This window comes from Wasmannia auropunctata, unplaced genomic scaffold (genome assembly GCF_000956235.1).
Source record: "Wasmannia auropunctata unplaced genomic scaffold, wasmannia.A_1.0 LD336101.1, whole genome shotgun sequence".
Lineage (NCBI taxonomy): Eukaryota > Metazoa > Arthropoda > Insecta > Hymenoptera > Formicidae > Wasmannia > Wasmannia auropunctata.
In genome coordinates this window covers 4,569,013-4,588,073 of record NW_012026789.1, presented here as the reverse complement: position 1 = coordinate 4,588,073, position 19,061 = coordinate 4,569,013, and the positions used below count along the sequence as shown (strand labels likewise).

The 19,061-nt window shown below is 31.3% G+C and overlaps 1 protein-coding gene across 1 annotated transcript; it reads right to left on the bottom strand.

Moving 5' to 3' along the window:
• Nucleotides 1-150: 150 nt before the first annotated feature.
• LOC105459950 (fibril-forming collagen alpha chain-like) lies at nt 151-16,579 on the bottom strand. The gene is made up of 28 exons (XM_011706323.1): nt 16,261-16,579; nt 15,280-15,318; nt 15,128-15,211; nt 14,952-14,986; nt 14,801-14,869; nt 14,590-14,703; nt 14,264-14,408; nt 13,993-14,117; nt 13,003-13,209; nt 10,589-10,687; nt 10,309-10,417; nt 9,516-9,703; nt 9,230-9,446; nt 8,723-8,811; nt 8,483-8,644; nt 7,725-7,886; nt 7,428-7,625; nt 6,911-7,055; nt 6,513-6,773; nt 5,988-6,121; nt 5,592-5,861; nt 4,441-4,656; nt 4,257-4,346; nt 2,620-3,001; nt 1,994-2,209; nt 1,563-1,735; nt 1,229-1,450; nt 151-806 (listed from the first exon to the last, which is right to left on the bottom strand). Exons 1-28 carry the CDS (start codon nt 16,472-16,474, stop codon nt 660-662), a joined length of 4,512 nt encoding a protein of 1,503 aa, XP_011704625.1. The 5' UTR covers nt 16,475-16,579; the 3' UTR covers nt 151-659.
• Between the last annotated feature and the right edge of the window lie 2,482 nt (nt 16,580-19,061).

Here is a 19,061-nt window from a genome sequence, read left to right as displayed (position 1 = left end):
AACATTGTGCGCATTGAGTAAATTAAATCCTTAATGGTACGTTATATATCGTGCGAATATATTTATATATATTTTTATACTTAAATATTCAGGTAATTAATATTTGATTGAATAATATTTAAATATCCCGAAAATTTTTCTAATTGGTACATATAATATTATAAAATATCCAAATGATATGTATTTTCCATATCTTTTTTTAAGTTAGTTTTGCTTTTATCCTAGAAATAAAGGACAATATAATTAACGTTGATTCTATTAAATATTCGTAAATTAAATTTCCGCTATTTGAGAATTTGCATAAAAAATAACACAGAGTCATTACGGATTAAGTAATGTTTAGTTTTTTTTTAGTAATTAGCCACTGTAAATCGAATTAATTAATGTATACACCAGTAAAAACAACAAGACACGATAACGTAAAAATTATGTTAAGATGAATCATATATAACTGTTCGAAGTGTTTTTTAATAATCATTTTGGAGTCATTTTAAAGCCATGCATTTTGAAGACACCATGTCTTGTTCTGCTTGGGTAATTATATTTTTATAAAATTGACAGACAATTCCTTAATTAAAAGATTATGCAATGGAAAACGACAGATATATAGGCACAAAAGGTAATAAACGCAATGTCACAATCTCGTACTATCGTATATTTTAATCGTAACAAGCTGCACCGATCTCAATGGAAAAACTCTGTTCCGGTTTTCCGATATCTCGCAGGGCCACATCTAAGATAGGAAGTCTTACAGGTTTATCCGTTTCATACGAAACAATAGTTTTACCCCAATGGCCTTGATAGAACTGCGAATTAATGAATGTACGAATAAATTACAAAGTATAAAACATACGTAAAATTATTTTAAAATGAAATTTTGTTTTGTTTTGTGTATATGTGTGTGTGTGTGTGTGTGTGTGTGTGTGTGTGTGTGTGTGTGTGTGTTTTATTCGCTTCCTGCGTATTTAATGCAATGTCTTTAAATTCAAACAAACTAAATTTTAATATAATTTAAGTCAAATGTAACAAATTAATAAATACAATTATATATTAATCAAATGTAACAAATTAATAAATACAATTATATATACATAATTAATAAGATACAAAATTTTAAAATATTAAGACTAATATTTATAAATTTGTTATATTTAAAAAATGAAAATAGAGTGATTAAAAAGAGGAGTACTAATGCAAATAAAACTATTGTATTTAAAAATTGACTTACCCTACATTCATCCATTAACATTTCATATCTAAGGCGTTGATTGCCTCGTGGTGTCAATTCAACATCGTTCCAAGTCAAAAGCCTCAAGCCCCTTTTATATGTTTTTTTCTCATAATCGAAGTAAGCTACACTGTTCTTGCAATGATATGTGATATTCTGATTCGCGTGTTTCGAGAGCAATTGCAAGAAACCGATTTGATTACTGTCTGCCTTGTATGTAATCTGAATGCAATAATTAAATTTATTTTATAATTAATTATTTTGTAACGGTTATATTTTTTGTTGCGCCGATTAACAATTAGAATTAGAGAAAATATATAGAATATAATATAACCTTCATGCCGCTATCTATCTCACTCAACCAAGTCTCCTGTTGATCAGTAATGTGAGTGATCTCTGGCAAACGCGATGGATTCGGTAAAATGCAAGTCGCACGTTTCTCAGCATCGCAATACACTAAGATCGCATCTCGAATATCCCCTTCGTTTGGATCAATCCAATATTCACCTATTAAGAAAGTAAAAATTTATATTAATTTAAATATTTAAATACGAAGTGTATATTAATACTTTTGTTACTCTTAATATTTGCTTATCGTGCGATTAAAATTTTCAATTTTTTTTTCTAAGAAGAAATTTAATCAGCTTTGCAAATTTAATATTTATATAATTTTACGTTTTTTATATATTTGTTAAAAAACCAAAATTAAAAAATTAAAATAAATAAAAGTGTAAAATGTTATAATCTTAAATTGTAACTTTTTACCAGATAATTTTTCCGGATAAGCAGCAAATAGATCTCGACAGGTTTTAGCAGGCGAATTTTTTTCACCATTTGGCTTCACCAATTTTTGGAATGACGTTTTTAGATTTTCGTACGCTTTCAAAAGGAGCTCTCTTCGTTCCTTTTCAGTAATATCTTTACTAAATATTCTTGGTGGTTCATCACCAAGTGGATCTGGTCCTTTAGTTTGGCCTTGTCCTATACAATAAATAAATAATTTTAAAAATGTTTTACCTATACTATAATAATAGTTTATATAATTTAGTAAATATTTTTTGAAGTAATTATTTACAATGTATTAAAAGTTTAAATAAGAAAAATCTAAAAAAAATGTTTAGATGACATTTTGGTGACGTTCTTTAGAAATTTTTTATATGATATTTATATTTATTATATATATTTATTATAATTTATATATTTACTATAATTTAAAAAATATTTTTTAAAGTAATTATTTACAATATATTAAAAACTTAAATAATACAGAACAATCTAAAAAAATGTTTAGATGACATTTTGGTAATGTTTTTTAGAAATGTTTTATATGATATTTGTGATTAGATTGTCTTTACAAATATGGACTACATTTTAAATTAATTAAAGCATACCTATAAATGCTGCTAAAGCTGCAGCATCGTAACCAAAACCTATTTCTCCAGGAGGACCAGGTGGCCCGGGAGGTCCTGCAGGACCTGGTGTTCCATGGCGACCTTCTTCGCCAGATGGACCCCTTGGTCCGGGATTTCCCGCAGGTCCGATAGGCCCCGGACTGCCTTCTCGTCCAGGATTACCTCTAATACCTGGCTCTCCGTCTTTACCAGGAAGTCCTGGCAGACCAGGTATTCCCTTTTCTCCTACTAAACCAGGAGATCCGGGTAATCCTTGCAAACCAGTAAATCCTCGATGTCCTTTGGCCCCTGTCTGTCCCTCTTCTCCACGATCCCCTTTTACACCTTCAAGACCTGCTGGACCGGGTTTTCCTCGTGGTCCCTGAAAATATTAAAATATATATGTGTGCGTGTGTATGTGTGTAATTTTAGAGATCTTAATATTTAAAATTTAATTTCATTTTTAATTTATTTTAATTAATTTCAGTATTATTTATTAAGTAACAGTTTAACAAAAAAAAAACAGCATAATCGGACTAGTCATTTTTCGTAGTTTTTTGGACGCTGAATCTGAATCCGCTTGTAGAATTGCTCTATCACGTCACAATTTTGAGAAACTTGCAGATAAAGTTGCAAAAAGGGCTATTTTCACATATTTTGTCATATTGTAACTTCGAAATGCGACATGCTAGAGAAGTGTTTGTGCGCTCAAAATTAAGTATGTTTTTAGGACTTTTCAACTCTTATAAGGAATTCTTTTTTGTGTCCATTATGATTAACAAGTTATTTATTGTTAAACATGGGGTCTGTTGCGAAAGAACCGTGAATTAAATCATTGACAATTTACCAAACAGTAAAATATTTATCAAACGTATAAAAATTCTTCAGATTTGTTTATTAATTTTTAAACAAAAAATTAAATACTCAAAAAACATAACATATATTGATATATTTAAAAAAACAACATTTGAAATCATTAAATACTGTACAAAACTGACAAATTGCAGAGTCCGTTTCCAGAGTTTTCAATATAAAGCTTAAAAAAAATATAATCTATATGTGAATACACTCTCAAGCGCGCGCGCGCCAATACACACACACATTTTTAAACATTTTTTTAAGTTATAACATTCGCCATATTAAATCCGCCATTTGGAATTTGTCAAAATTGACAAATTCCAAATGACATTGGATTAGTATTCAGCGATTTAAAAAATACTTAAGTAGATATAAACAAAATTAGAAGCTGTTTGGCAAGTTGTCAATGATTTAATTCACAGTTTCTTCCGCAATAGATCTCATGTTTAATAAATAAATTGTTAACCAAATGGACACAAAAAATCTCTTTTAAGAATAGAAAATCCTAACCATAATTTTAAACGCACAAACACTTATCTAGCATTTTGAAGTTACAATATGACAAAATATGTGATAATAGTCCTTTTTTGGAACTTTATCTACAAGTTTCTCAAAATTGTTACGTGATAGAGCCATTCTACAAGCGGATGCAGATTCAGTGCCCAAAACTACGGAAAATGATTAGTCTAGGTATAATGTTCGAAAAAAGTCATTTTTTTGTTGAACAGTGTAATCAATTAGTTATTATAAAGTTACATTAATTTAATTAAAAATTTTACCTGTGGACCTTCCACACCTTGCGGTCCCGTTTCACCTTTCGGGCCACTTTCTCCAGTGAGTCCGGTAGGTCCAGTGAGTCCAGGTGATCCCTATTAAAAAGAATGTGAATAAATTATCATTAATATGATATTATTATTTTATTACATTTATACAAAGAAAGATAGAGCAAAAGTCATAACTCACTGGTAATCCAGGAGGACCTGACGGTCCTGCAGCACCAGGCACTCCAGGTGGTCCTTTGTCACCTGGTCGGCCTCCTATACCTGGCGGTCCTGGTTTTCCAATTGGTCCTTCCGGTCCTGTTTCTCCTAAATGACCGGGAACACCTGGAGGACCTGTTAATCCGGGAGATCCGGGTGAACCTTCCGCTCCTGGTTTTCCGGGTTGTCCTATTTCACCCTGTAATAAAAATAAATTAATTTTATTTCAAACTATTTACATGGCAGTAAAAAAATTTATAGCAATTATACACTATATAATAATTACATATATGTATATTCAATTTTTTATTTGTAATTATTTATACTTTTATTATATATGTATATATGTGTATTATATATATATATATATATATATATATATATATATATATATTCTTATAGCTTATCGAGAGCTTTCCAAAACACTATAATAAAATATTTTTCCATTAAGCACTTTTCAAGTTACAAGGTTTGAAAATTATAATACCACTGGCATTAGCTTTATCCAAGGTGTCCGAACAATGGCTAAAACCTTTTGAATGTTGTTCAGGGTCATGACCTTGATAACATACATCAAAATCATTAAACGTTGTTGCTCTCATTTTTATTTTTGAAATTTATTTTCTAAAAAAAAGGAACAATCTCCTGTGATCATGACCTTAACATATGTTGTCAAACTCATGATTTTGAACAACATTCAATAAGTTTTGGCTATTGTTCGGATATCTTAAATAATGCTAATGCCACTGTAATGCGGTACTGTAACGGTACTGTAACGGTAACTTATAAGTCTTATATTATATAACTCGAAAAGTGCGTAATGGAAAAATATTTTATTCAAACCAATCCTACTATTTTATGTCCCCCTTAAAGTCATACAATTTTTGTCTGGAATATTTTTCAATTCCATGTCTTCCTCCCGAGTTATTCGCCTGGGGCGATTAAAACGAAACATCCTGTAGAAAAAAATCATTCAGGACTTTTCGATTCAGGTTTTTATAAGGAATAACACTATATAATTAGTGGGCGGTATTTAAGATATACCCTGTATATATGTATAATAAAAATATAAGTAATCATAAATATAAAAAATTACATAAAATTATTTATGTATAACTATATATTTTTATTTACCGGAGCTCCGCGAAATCCTCTAATCCCTATAGAACCAGGAGAACCAGGTAAACCTGGTAAACCTCTTTCGCCGAGCGGACCTTGAGGACCTTGAGAACCCATCAATCCTTGAGGGCCTGGAGATCCACTTTCGCCTTTAATTCCATCAACTCCAGATGGACCAGGGTTACCGATTGGACCTGGGTTTCCAGGACGTCCTGGATCGCCTGCATCACCTTTGACACCAGGTAATCCAGGAGCACCAGGTGATCCTACATTCCCTGGTAATCCCTATAATATTTTTAGACTAATATTTTATTTATTATTTTGTTATCAATGTTTTATTTATCTCACAGTATATACTGTTCACGTCTGTTTATTAAAATGTAATAAAATTCATAAAGGTTAACGACTTACTGATGGTCCAACATGTCCCATGATACCAGGTGGCCCCATTAAACCGGGTTCGCCTCGTGCACCAGATTCACCTCTAATTCCCTTAGCACCGGTAAGTCCAATAGGTCCAGGTAATCCGGCCTCGCCACGACTACCTGTTAATTAATATATTTATATATTTTATGTAATTTATATATTTTATGTACACAAAAAATAATTTTATTATGTATAATTTTATTATGTATTATTATACCTCAATGTATTAAAGATATCTTATATTGAGTATATATCTTATACTAAAAAATATATAACAATTATATTTATACATGGGCTGTTCCACGTGAAGCGGATCAGTCATTTCTCAGAAATTTTAAAAATTTTACACATAGATATAGTGCTCTGTAAGATAGAATTTCGTATCAATTGACTTATAAAAAATATTTTTTCAGATTTTTTGACTCTCTCCTCGTTGTTAAAAAATTAGTTAAAAAGTTTATTATATAAATCATTATGTCAATTATTACTAATTTAGAATTTTTTTATTACCAGATAGTCCCGGATTTCCTTGTTCTCCTTTTAAACCTGAATATCCGCGATCGCCTTTCAAACCAGGAAGTCCAATTAATCCTTGTGGGCCTGGAAAACCTTGTGAGCCTTGCAATCCATGAGGTCCTCTTTCTCCTGGATTGCCAGGCGCTCCTGTCTCGCCAATGGGACCAGGAGAACCTGGATCACCTCGTTCCGCCGGTTCTCCAGGAGGGCCAGAAGGTCCTATTTCTCCTTGTGGACCACGCTCTCCAATATGTCCTATGATATTTAAGTAAAAAATATTTAAATAAAAAAATATTAATGTTTTTTAATAAAAATTTTAATAAAGCATGATTATATTAGAATGATGCTTATATTTTAAGATTAATTAAAGTAAAAGTAACGTAAGATACTACCTGGTGGACCTTCGGGACCGATTGGTCCTGGTATGCCTCTTTCTCCTTTCTGACCAAATTCGCCGGGTAATCCTCTTATGCCAGGAAGTCCTAATAATCCCGGTGAACCAACACTTCCTTTATCTCCTTTAGATCCTGGTAAACCCTATATAAAGTAATGTATAAATTGTATACTTTATATGTATGTGAACATATATATGTACATTATATATGCCTATGAATTTCGTAACTTTCATAGTGATACTATACATACATACGAGTATCATAAGATGCTATCAGAAGAGCCAATAAATTAAATTAATAATTCGAAAATCTACTGTAAATATATATAAAATCACATTTAAATAATTATTTTTAATAAAACTAATTTTAAAAATAAAAACAAATGTGTTTTTTTAAATTAAGAAATATTTTAATCGTAGATTTAATTTTTTGTTATTTAAACGCTTTTTGTATTTGTATTTCATATGTAGTAATAAATATAAATAAAAAAGATAAATAGATAATAACAACGTACAATAAAACCATCAGGGCCTTGTGCTCCAGTTTCTCCTTTAGAACCCATAGGTCCTGGAGGTCCAATGAGTCCTCTTTCTCCAGGAGGTCCTCGCTCGCCTCTATTGCCGACTAATCCCGGAGGACCGGGAGCTCCTTGTACTCCCGCTTCTCCGTCCTTGCCTGGAACACCTGAATTACCGGGGACGCCTGGAAGACCCTATACGAACAAACATATGCTTTGTTTACATGATAATTTACATTACTTTATCTTCCATATTACGAGAAATACAATATTATATTTCTATATTCTTCGTACTGGAAAACCTCTAGAACCAGGGGGTCCCGAAAGACCTCGTGCGCCGTCACTTCCTGGTGGACCTGGGGGACCCTGTGCTCCTGGAAGACCTTCTTTACCGGTATCTCCTCTTGGACCAGAAGAACCTGGATTACCAGGTTCACCATCTTTTCCACGTTCTCCCTAAATAATAAAAATTGAAAAAGCATAATAAAATTAGAGAGAATATAATGTTAATGTTAATTCTTATACAAGGTTAACAATATTTTATTTTAATCGCCCCGAGGGCGAATAACTCGGAAATAAGACGGAATTGAAAGATATATACTTCAGACAAAAGTTGTACTTCAAGGGGAACATAAAATGATAGCATTGATTTGAACTTGGATGGCATTGTCAAGGTTAGGATAAGGTCACTTTAAATTTTTTTAATGAAATCCCAATTTTTAATTGCATATTCTTGTAACTTATCTCAAGAGCTTTTCAAAACACTATAATAAAATATTTTTCCGTTAAACACTTTTCGAGTTATAAGGTTTGAAAGTTACAGTACCATTGGCATTAGTGTTATCCAAGGTCAAACCAATGCTACCATTTTATATCCCCCTTAAAGTCATACAATTTTTGTTTGAAGTATTTTTCAATTCCATGACTCATTCACCTGAGGCGATTAAAACACTCTGTATATTGTTACTCTGGAGAATATTTTCGTGTTTAAATTATACTACATTATATTCTACTATAGTATATACTCATTACGGGAAATTAATAACAATTACAGGATATCCTCTTTCCCCTGGTAGTCCTAATGGTCCTGGTAGACCCTGCAGTCCAGGTAGACCCTGTTCTCCAGGTTTGCCATCCGCACCTTGAATTCCACGTTCTCCAGGATTACCTGATTTTCCGGGAGCTCCGGGCCTACCCATTAAACCACGCACACCCTAAAATTTTTTTTACTATAATTATTTATTGTTATAATACTTTTACACAAAATCTAATATGTTAAAATCTTATTATACCTGTAATCCTGTTTCTCCAGGTCGTCCAGGATCTCCAATGGCACCTTTCGACCCAACAGCTCCCGGAGGACCACGATCACCAGGTTGGCCTAACAATTTTTTATAAAAGATTACTTATAATTATTATATTATGTTTATGAAAAAATAGAGAATATACAAATATCATTACAACTTAGGAGAATTTTGAAAAATTCTATCATAAGCCTCAAATATTTAATCGTTAAAAGCTGAAAATTAGACTGACAATAAGTAAAATGTGAAAGATATTATAAATTAAGATATTATCTTTTAAGATACATTATTATTCTAATCAATTTTTGTATTTTTATACTATTTAGAAAAATTTTTTTATATTTCCTTTTTTTAAGAGACAATTAAACAATATTACAAAATATTAAATATATTTATTATGTTTGTTATTATTAATAAAATTTTGTAGGTAATACATATATTTTTAAATATATAAGGACACTTTAATTTTATAAAGATATATATAGTAACCAATACCTTGAGGTCCTTGAGGACCATCCGAGCCAGGAAGACCACGTACTCCAAGTGGGCCGCGTTCTCCAGGAGGACCTACAGCGCCGATTGGTCCACGCATACCTCTTTTACCCCTTTTGCCCTCATTCCCAGGAGGTCCCGGAAGTCCACGCGGACCAAACATGCCCGCATCACCTTTCGCTCCAGCCTCTCCTTTGAAACCTCTATCACCAGGAAGACCCTGCAAGAATATCATTAAAATTTCATAAAAATTAACTTTACAGTTTTTGAACGGTGTAATTATACGTACGGGTGCTCCTTTAGTGCCAGGGATACCAGGATTACCCGGTGTTCCGGGTTGACCTCGAGCACCCGGAAATCCGGGCACACCAACGGGTCCTGTCGCTCCAGGCGCCCCTTTTTCACCGGGAATTCCATCTTTGCCTTGGGGACCTTGTGGACCAGTTTCACCAGGTTGTCCTGGACGACCACTTTCGCCTGTTACGAAATATTAATTAAAATTGAGAAAATAAATACAATCTCTCAAATGAATACAACATTATATATATATATATATATATATATCCAACCGTGTATTCGTATTACTGTGTATTAGAAAGAAGGCCGAGAAACGGTCAAACCAAGATCTTGGTGCTCACTGATATGGCTGTGTGAATTTTACATACATATTCTAATTCCTTGAACTGCGCGCCGTTACTTTCGCAGTCATAACACAGCTCTTGTTTGAAACAGAATAGTAATATCTGCACATCATTAAATTGATAATCAATACTGATGCTCACCAGCATCTAATAAAATTCCATCTACCCCGTGATGCAATATAAAGAATTATTTGTTACGAAAAATATTACCTCAACCAGGATTTGAATCTGAAATTCCCGACCTTCCAGGGCGGGCGTCTTAATCAGCTCGATCATCGAGGCATGTGATAATATTCATCGCAACAATCGAAGATATATCAGCACCAAAATCTTGCTTTGACCGTTTCTCGGCCTTCTTTCAATTTAATTTCGTTTGGACATAACATATTTAATAAAATCAGCAACTTTTGCTTTCATTAAATAAAAATTAAAATATCTTACCTCGTGGACCTTGCAAACCCTGGCTTCCTGTCGGTCCTTGTATTCCTTGATCACCCTTGATTCCAGGATTCCCTGGAAAACCTGGTGAGCCAGGTTTACCTATAGCACCCTAAAAATAATATTAATGTTAAGTTTAAAGAAATGTGAAAAGACGTTTAGATAAATCCACATTAGTCATACATAAAAACGTCTGGAAAAAATTATAATTTTTCATAAATCTTTGAAGTACATTTTAATCAATTTTTAAATTGCGTATAAATTGAATAATTAATTTACTTACGGATTGCCCAGGTGGCCCAGCAATTCCATCGAGGCCTCTCAACCCAGGAGGGCCTGATGGACCTTCTCTACCTCTTTCACCACGAGGTCCTGCTGGACCCTATATAAACCAACATTAGTGTAGAAAAACGTTTTATGAACTTTATGTTTGTAACGTTAAAATTTACTTCATGATAATACAAGATATTTTTATAAAGGGCACAGCAGGATAAGTATGTGTGTGCTGCTCCCGCACGAATTTGGTCGAGATTTTTAATATATAAGTTGGCAGTGATGTAAGAATGAATTTCGGAAAAGATTATATTTGAAAAAAATTTTTTATGAAAGTTTTTATGAAATTGAAAATCGATAAAATGAATGTTCTCTTAAATAAATGAACCGATTCTGACGAAAAAAATATATGTTAGGGGTTTCAATGGTGCGATGTTTCAACAAAATTATAAAAATTTTTTTTCAAAAAAAACTAGTTGAAAAAATATTTTAAATATTTTTGAATTTTTTTTATTAGATGTACTTGAGACACTACGATCATTTTTTACTAAAAAAATCTTTAATCATCTAATACAATATATTTAATTTTCAAAACAATCGCAAGGATATATCATAGTTAAAAAAGGGGAGTTTTAAAGTTTAAGCGTATTGTGTAACGAACATTGCCTTGCTCTTGTTATTTATAACTCATCCGGAATCAACTTCAACTAGCCAAAATTCAAGATAAAGTCTAGTTTTAAAAGAAGCAAAAAGAAAACTCACTTTTGAAGACAATCTTGGTGCTTGTTTATCGAGTTCCTTTTTGTCTCATTGCCTTAATCTTCGTCACTATCATCCTCATTAACAGGAATGGTACTATTCTACTGAAACATTTCACTGAGGATCTCAGCTGATTTAAAGATCTTTGACAGATACTGTTCACACGTTGCTGCAATAGTTTACTGTATATCTAACTCATGCCAGATATCTGTTAAAGATCTTACCAACTGAGATCCTCAGTGAAATGTTTCAGCAGAATAGTATCATTGCTATTAAGGATGATAGCGACAAAGATTAAGGAGAGAACCTGATGTAGCACGCTAAAAAATTAGGTGATTTTCTGAAATTTTTTTAAGGAAACTATACAACCAATCCTTTTGAACTTTATAGGGTAATTTCTTATACTATTGAACTAAAAAATATTTTTTGCCAGAAAAAAGTATTTACTATGCAAATAATAACTTTTTATTCGGCGCGTCGGCGATGATGGTGTTTGGCGGAATGCAATGTAATCGCTTGTATTTGTCTGAAATAAAAAATCCAAAAAGATTATTGTTTATCAAGAGTTTACGCATTAACTAAACATATTTTTAAAGAAAATAATGCGAAATTATGAAAATCGCGACACTTAGAAAAAGAAGGTAGCGATATTGACAAAAAATTTTTCGTGTTTATTATGCAATAAAAATTATTTAATTAAATAATATTATTATAAACTGTGATTCAAGTTATTAGGGAAGTATTTGTGCAGATATGTAAAGGCCCAAGTCAATCGGATAAATAGCTTTTGAATTATCTTGCACGCCGCCAAACACCATCACCGCCGAATAAATTTTTCTGACAAAAAAATATTTTTTTGTTAGTTCAATAGCATAAGAAATTACCCTATAAAGTTAAAAAGGATTGGTTGAATAGTTTTCTAAAAAAAATTCCAAAAATGTCACCTAATTTTTCAGCATGCTAAACCAGGCTTCCCCCTTAAGGCAATGAAACGATAAGAAATTCAATAAACAAGCACCAAGATTTGTCTTTAAAAGTGAGTTTTCTTTTTGCTTCTTCTAAAGCTAAACTCTATCTTAAATTTTGGCTAGTTGAAGTTGATTCTGGATGAGTCGTAAATAACACGAGCAATGCTCGTTACAATACGCGACACGCTTAAACTTTAAAACTCCTCTTTTTTTAACTGATATAACCTTCCGATTGTTTTGAAAATTAAATATGCTGTATTAGATAAGTCAAAGATTTTTTTAATAAAAAATGGTCATAGTGTCTCAAGTACATTCACTAAAAAAAATTCGAAAATATTAAAAAAATTTTTTTCAACTAGTTTTTTAGAAAAAAAATTTTTATATGTAATTTTGTTGAAACATCGCACCATTAAAACACCTAACATATATTTTTTTCGTCAAAATCAGTTCATCCATTAAAAAAAACATTTATTTTTTCGATTTTCAATTTTACCTCCATGACTTCCATAAAAAATTTTTTTCGAATATAATCTTTTCCGAAATTCATTCTTACATTACTGCCATATAGTAAAAATCTCAACTGAATTCGTGCGGGGGCAGCACACACATACTTATCCTGCTATGCCCTTTACTTTAAATCTTATATACATTCCTCTATTTAAATCACATGTAAATATCGAAGGCGTTATTTACATACCGTCGGTCCTACTGGTCCCATCGGTCCAGGCGAGCCCATGGATCCTTTTTCACCAGAAGCTCCTTGCTCACCTTTGGCACCGTCTAAACCTGGAAAACCACGATGGCCTTTTATTCCTGGAAGCCCGGGTATTCCAGGAATACCACGTGGTCCTACAGGACCAGATGATCCCGGCGGACCAGTCTCGCCATCTTCTCCACTGATTCCCTGTCGTTAATAAAATAAAAAATATTTTATTTTAATGTAATGTATAGTATACATATAATTTAATAGAGGGTGTCCGGTATTCAATGGTATACAGCGCTTGTGGTCAAGTAGAGTGAGCTAAACTGAACCGAAAAGTCTACTATTTTGCAATCTTCGCAATAGTTATCAAGATATTAATCATTAAAAAAAAAATTTATGCTAAGTACATAAAAAAGTATCATATATTACATCTTTCCTAAACCAAAAATATTATTTTTACAAATAATAGTTGTCCAAAAACAAATATGAGATCATACAGGTTACCAAGTTATTTGATTAGATATATAGAGACAAAAATATTGTTTTAATAAATATTGTTTTAAACCGTCCAAAATTATATGCAGTAAAAGTTTAATGTCATTGCCTTTCCAAATAATTTTAAGTTTCATAAAACAGGCTTAAAGTGACTAAAATGACCAATGGAATCATAGTGAAGCAAAAACTTAGTCATTATGTAAAATTTTTCCTTTTTTTAAAATGATTAGTATCGATAACTATTGCAAAGATCGTAAAATAATAAAGGACTTCTCGATTCAGTTTAGCCTACTCTACCTATACACGAGCGTTTTACCATTGAGTACCGGACACCTTGTATATACATACAAATGTAGTTTGCAAATAAAATTAAATCAATGTAAGAAATACAGAATATAAATTTCAATTATAAAGAAACAAATGCAATTTATATAATACAACAACAAATGAAATTTATATAAAAATATTTATATTTAAAAATAATCCTACATCTTTTCCAGGCAATCCTGGTAAGCCCCTAGGACCTGGCATGCCAGGAGGGCCTGGAGGACCTAGTTCACCAGATTCACCTCGTGTACCTTGAAAACCTTGAGGACCAGGAGCACCGGATGAACCTAAATTAAAAGATAGAAAAGATAATGTTTAAATAATACTTTAAGTACGATATTTTTAGGTAAAATTATTAAAACAAGTTGTAACAGATCAACTTATTTATATATAAATAAATTTGAAAAAAATTATTAAAAGAATTATTGTCTACCTGGGGGACCTCGTGGACCCATTGGACCTACTTGCGCCTGAATGTAAGATAACGCTTCTGGTCCATACAATGACGCTGCTGCACCGGTCGGACCTTTATCTTCATTTGCTTGAGACAAAGCCAATTGTTGATAATAAAGAGATATCTTTTATTATCAACATTTATAGATACATTAGTAAATTATTATACATATATTAATATCAATTATATGATACATGTTTAATATAAATTCTTAATAAATAGCTCATACATACAACTATTTAAATGTTATAAATAAATGATATAAAGAAATAAAACCAATTTTAAATTATAAAAAGATTTCTTACATCAGGTACAGGTCCTGGAAGTCCAGGTGGCCCTGGAATCCCAGGTGTACCAGGTTGTCCAGGATATCCTGCATCACCAGGACGACCAATATCTCCAGGTCGACCAGGTGTACCCTAATTCGTAAACGTTATTTTTTTTGTAAATTTTTATGCAAACATTGTTTTTACATATACTATTTATTATAAACAACTGTTATAAACAATTACTTACTCGTGGTCCTGGAAAAGCTACAGAACTATATATGTTACTTTCACCCGGTAAAATCTCCGTAGGCGAAACCTGAAGAAAAAAACTAAAAATTACTATTCCTCACAGAATTCAATTTTCTTAATTTTTTTATTATTAAATAGTTTATACTTACTGAATGATCCTGTTCGGATGTGGAATTAGTCTCCTCTAAATTTGTAGAATGCAAACAATCAATATTTAGAAAAATCAGATTCCGGAAAATGCGAATAAAAGTATTTTATTCTGATTATCTATTTATTATTTTTCACTTTTTTCACTACAAATGTAATTTCTTAACTCTATGCCTACCACGATTATAAAATTGAGTTGTCGTGGGAGCCGGTGTAGATGTTTCTCGTCTCAAGAATGTTTCTGTTGATATTTCAGGTCTTCCTGCATTGAATAATTTATGCTTTATTAATCATTTTTATGTATTATAACAATAAAACCCGCATGCTTACCCGAAAATCGCGTGATATCAGGTGGTAATGTTGTGGTCTCTAAGCAAATAATATTTTTATATTGTTATTAAATAAAAATATAGAAGATTATATTATTATTATCAACGAAAACATATTGCAACAATAATTATATCAATTTATAAAAATTCGAAACATGTTAGGTATAGCATCTGCGAAGAAGCTAAACCGGAAATTATTTCTAGCTGTGGATTGTATTAAATTGCACTCGCAGTTCATAGATTGAAATAAATGGTATTAATTAGATTGCTCTGCTTAAAGAGATTAATTATTTTATATCAGCGTCTTAACGAGATTGATCTGTGACGCAAGACTTCCGGCATTTCGAAATAATAATTATTCTTTATTTACAACTGCTACATTTTTGCTATATTTATAGATAAAATTACGTTGCTATTATAATAATTAAGTAGAATAATAATTTTGTAGATTATCGTAAAAGACAAAAAATGACACAAACATCTTAAAGACATTTGAAAAAATAAGAATTTCTCGAAACTTTTAATTTAATCTTAATTTAAACATTTTGCTTTATTTTAAATAATTTAATTGTGAATTCTATTTAGTGTTAATTTGGTGTTAATAACATAAAAATCAAATCAATATTCTACAGATATAGCGTGTTATGCATTGTGCAGTAATCTGATTTTTTGTACTAACAAATAAACATAATGTAAGCAAGAATCGAAACTTATCATACACAAATACACACAAGCACATTCTTTTTTATATATTAATAAATAATACTATTTATACATAAAAATATAAATCATTCAAAAAATTTTTAGAGATATAATGCTTAATATATCGCGTATGCTTATATTCCTAGCCCTCTTATAGATAAAGAGAAAATTAGTCGTAAAAAGAAGATATTATTAAATTCAAAGTTATTTCTCTTTTTTCAGTTTATTTTTTTATTTTATTGCATAATCAAATTTTTTCAGACATTTATGGGACACTCACCGTTCTTTTCTTCGTAATTTTCATCATAATTCTCATTATAGTTATAATCATATTCATAATCGTTGCCAGACTGCTGATTGTGAGACTGAAGCTCCTGCGGCTTGGATCGTTGTTTTCTTAACCGATTCTTCACGGCGTTCACTTGATCCGGCAAGGGCAGCAGCAGTTGGATCACGAGAAGTTCCGTGATCAGCTCTAAAGCCCGCCGCCTCATCGTGAAGTCCCTCTATCCGGCAGGGATGGAAAAACTCCACTGTGAGAACGGAGAAAATATATGATTCTAATCCCGATTCGCATGCATCGCAAGACTGAAGGCAACTAGACTCGTGACAACCGGCGTGTCATCTATTTAGCAGATGCTCTGTATGATGTAGGGGAGGTCATTCATCCTCTATTTTAAAAGATGCATACGATTCTCCCGCCGACTTATTCCGCGGCCACCCCCTCGCCGTCCCTCCACCTGACCACTTCTTTCCTTTCTGTCTACTCTCATTTATCAAGTTCTTTTCTTTTTTTCTCTACAGAAAAGAGAAAAGAAACGGTGGATTTAATTGTTTAACGGGAAATACAGAAGTAGGTAAAATTTTGGAATAAATAATTCTCGTGTTATACATATTAAGAGTATTTATTTATTTTAATTAGATTGTCAAGTGTAATATCGATATATTGCTAATACTAAGGGATGAAACAGAATTTAACATTGAACCAAAGTTTGTTTTTAAAAAGTATTTAATTTTATAAAGACAAATATCTTAACTACATGCAGATGATTTAATTTTTTTTCATTCTTTTTATTTAATATTATCGATCTAATACTATCGAAATCTATAATTTCGGCAAGCAATAGCAAAAAATTTATCAAAGAAAATACATATAAATAATTTAATGTTTTTCATTTTCTTGTCTAACATTACCGATCTATAAGTTTGATAAATAAATAACATAGCAATAAATTTATTCGAGAAATATCATCAGTATAAATCTATAATTGCTTGTATTTTTAACCAATAATCAATATATATATAGTTTTAACTGTAAATTAACTTAAAATTAATTTTAACTAATAATTATTTATTCATTAATAGACCTTATCAATCTCAGTTGTAAATATTCACAATAAATGCCGCGAAATAAAAAAAAACTTATGTATTATTTGAATATATCTTCAAAAGGTCCTCGTTAAATAATGTCGCGGTTCATAGAAGCTTATGAGAGACCATGTCAGTATTGTCAGTACAGAATCATTATTCTGCGTACTGTTAGAAACGGTACGACATCGCGCAATGGAGGTCATCACCTTATGCTTAAGGGTTGTATGCAACATGCATCACGGCGCCGTTGTCACACCCGCATTTTTAATTAAGCATAAATTTTCTATGATGGATTGAGGTCTTTTGAGATCTATGGCATAGGTAATTCGCATTTATCTCGGAGCAAAAAGTGACACACACGAAATTTCGCTATTCATATTTTTATCAGTTCTTTCATTCATCATAAAAATTAATTTATGTTCTTAATTCATTTTTGTTTGATCCTAATAATTAGCTATCATGAATAATATTATTGCAATCTAACAAGCAAATTAAGAGATTTTATTGAAAAAAAGTTTTTTCTATAAGAATTAGAACAGAATAATTTGTTGTACATATTTTTTATTTTAATCAAAACAAATTTTTGTTCGTTTAATCAAAACAAATTTTAGAGCGTAGAAATTTATGAGGCTTTGTGGAGTCTTCTGGTGATTCAGCTGTGCTTACACAACTACCACGTACATATCCTTACGTTGAACGCGAATGCATCCGATCCATTGAAACAAGAGCTACGACGACCTAGTTCACGATAGGCGTTTTGCCTCATTTTTAGCGCCAGAGAAACACTTGAGCTCCGATACCGAGATGCTGGCGTTTCCCCTTAATAAGTTTATTAAACGACAATCATCATTTTGGCCGCATTCCCGGAGCGTGCGTCTTATTTTACAAGACGTTAGCCGCAATAGACTGCATTGACCTGCACCTCCTCCATTCGTTACTGACGACTATAAATCAGAATTACTACTATGTATAATAAAAGCAATGGGGGCAATGCAATCGGCACAGTTTCATCATAGAATTAGTATTGACATTCGATTGGAAATGATACATACGTTCTTGGGACTCCCGTTTCTTTGCTCATATCTGGCATCAGGAACGAGAAATCGTATAGCATGTCAAAAGAAATAAATTTTTTTGTATATATTCGTGGATTTAGTTTTGACAGATTAATTATAGAATATATCAAAAATGCTCTCTATATTTCTTTGTGTTAATATAATAAATACTTAAATATGTGTATAATTAAGTGCATGCATCTCTTATATATTTCTATACGGAAAGATAATGCTAAAAATTTTACTGGATACAAATCTAAAAATAATTTTAATTAAAAAAAATAATTTTGATAGCCCATCAAAATATTTTTGTTAAAAGTTCAAACTGATTGCTAAAACATCAAACGTTTTACATCAATGTTCATCATTTTTGAGTGTCAAAATAGGCACTAATTTATTTTTATATAAGTATATTGCAAAGAAAAAATGTATATAATTTCTTGTTTTCAGAATTAAATATATAATGAACACAAATGTTTTTAATTGGTTTTGTAATATTTTAAATACATTGGATAAATTTTACAATTTAACAGCTTTCCAATTATTTTTTTAAAAGTTATAAAAGTCAGAATATTTTAATTAAATAATTAAATTAATAAGATGATAATTTTTTATTAAAATAATGTTATTTACTAAAACAGTTCTTAAAAAATAA

Bases quoted from the DNA above. Each gene is read 5' to 3' on its own strand.
- LOC105459950 (XM_011706323.1), bottom strand. From the start codon at position 16,474: ATGAGGCGGCGGGCTTTAGAGCTGATCACGGAACTTCTCGTGATCCAA. The intron at 14,704-14,800 runs GTAAGTAATTGT...TTTACGAATTAG, and splicing joins TAGCTTTTCCAGGACCACGA to GGTACACCTGGTCGACCTGG. The intron at 9,704-10,308 runs GTAAGATATTTT...ATTTCGTAACAG, and splicing joins GGGTTTGCAAGGTCCACGAG to GCGAAAGTGGTCGTCCAGGA.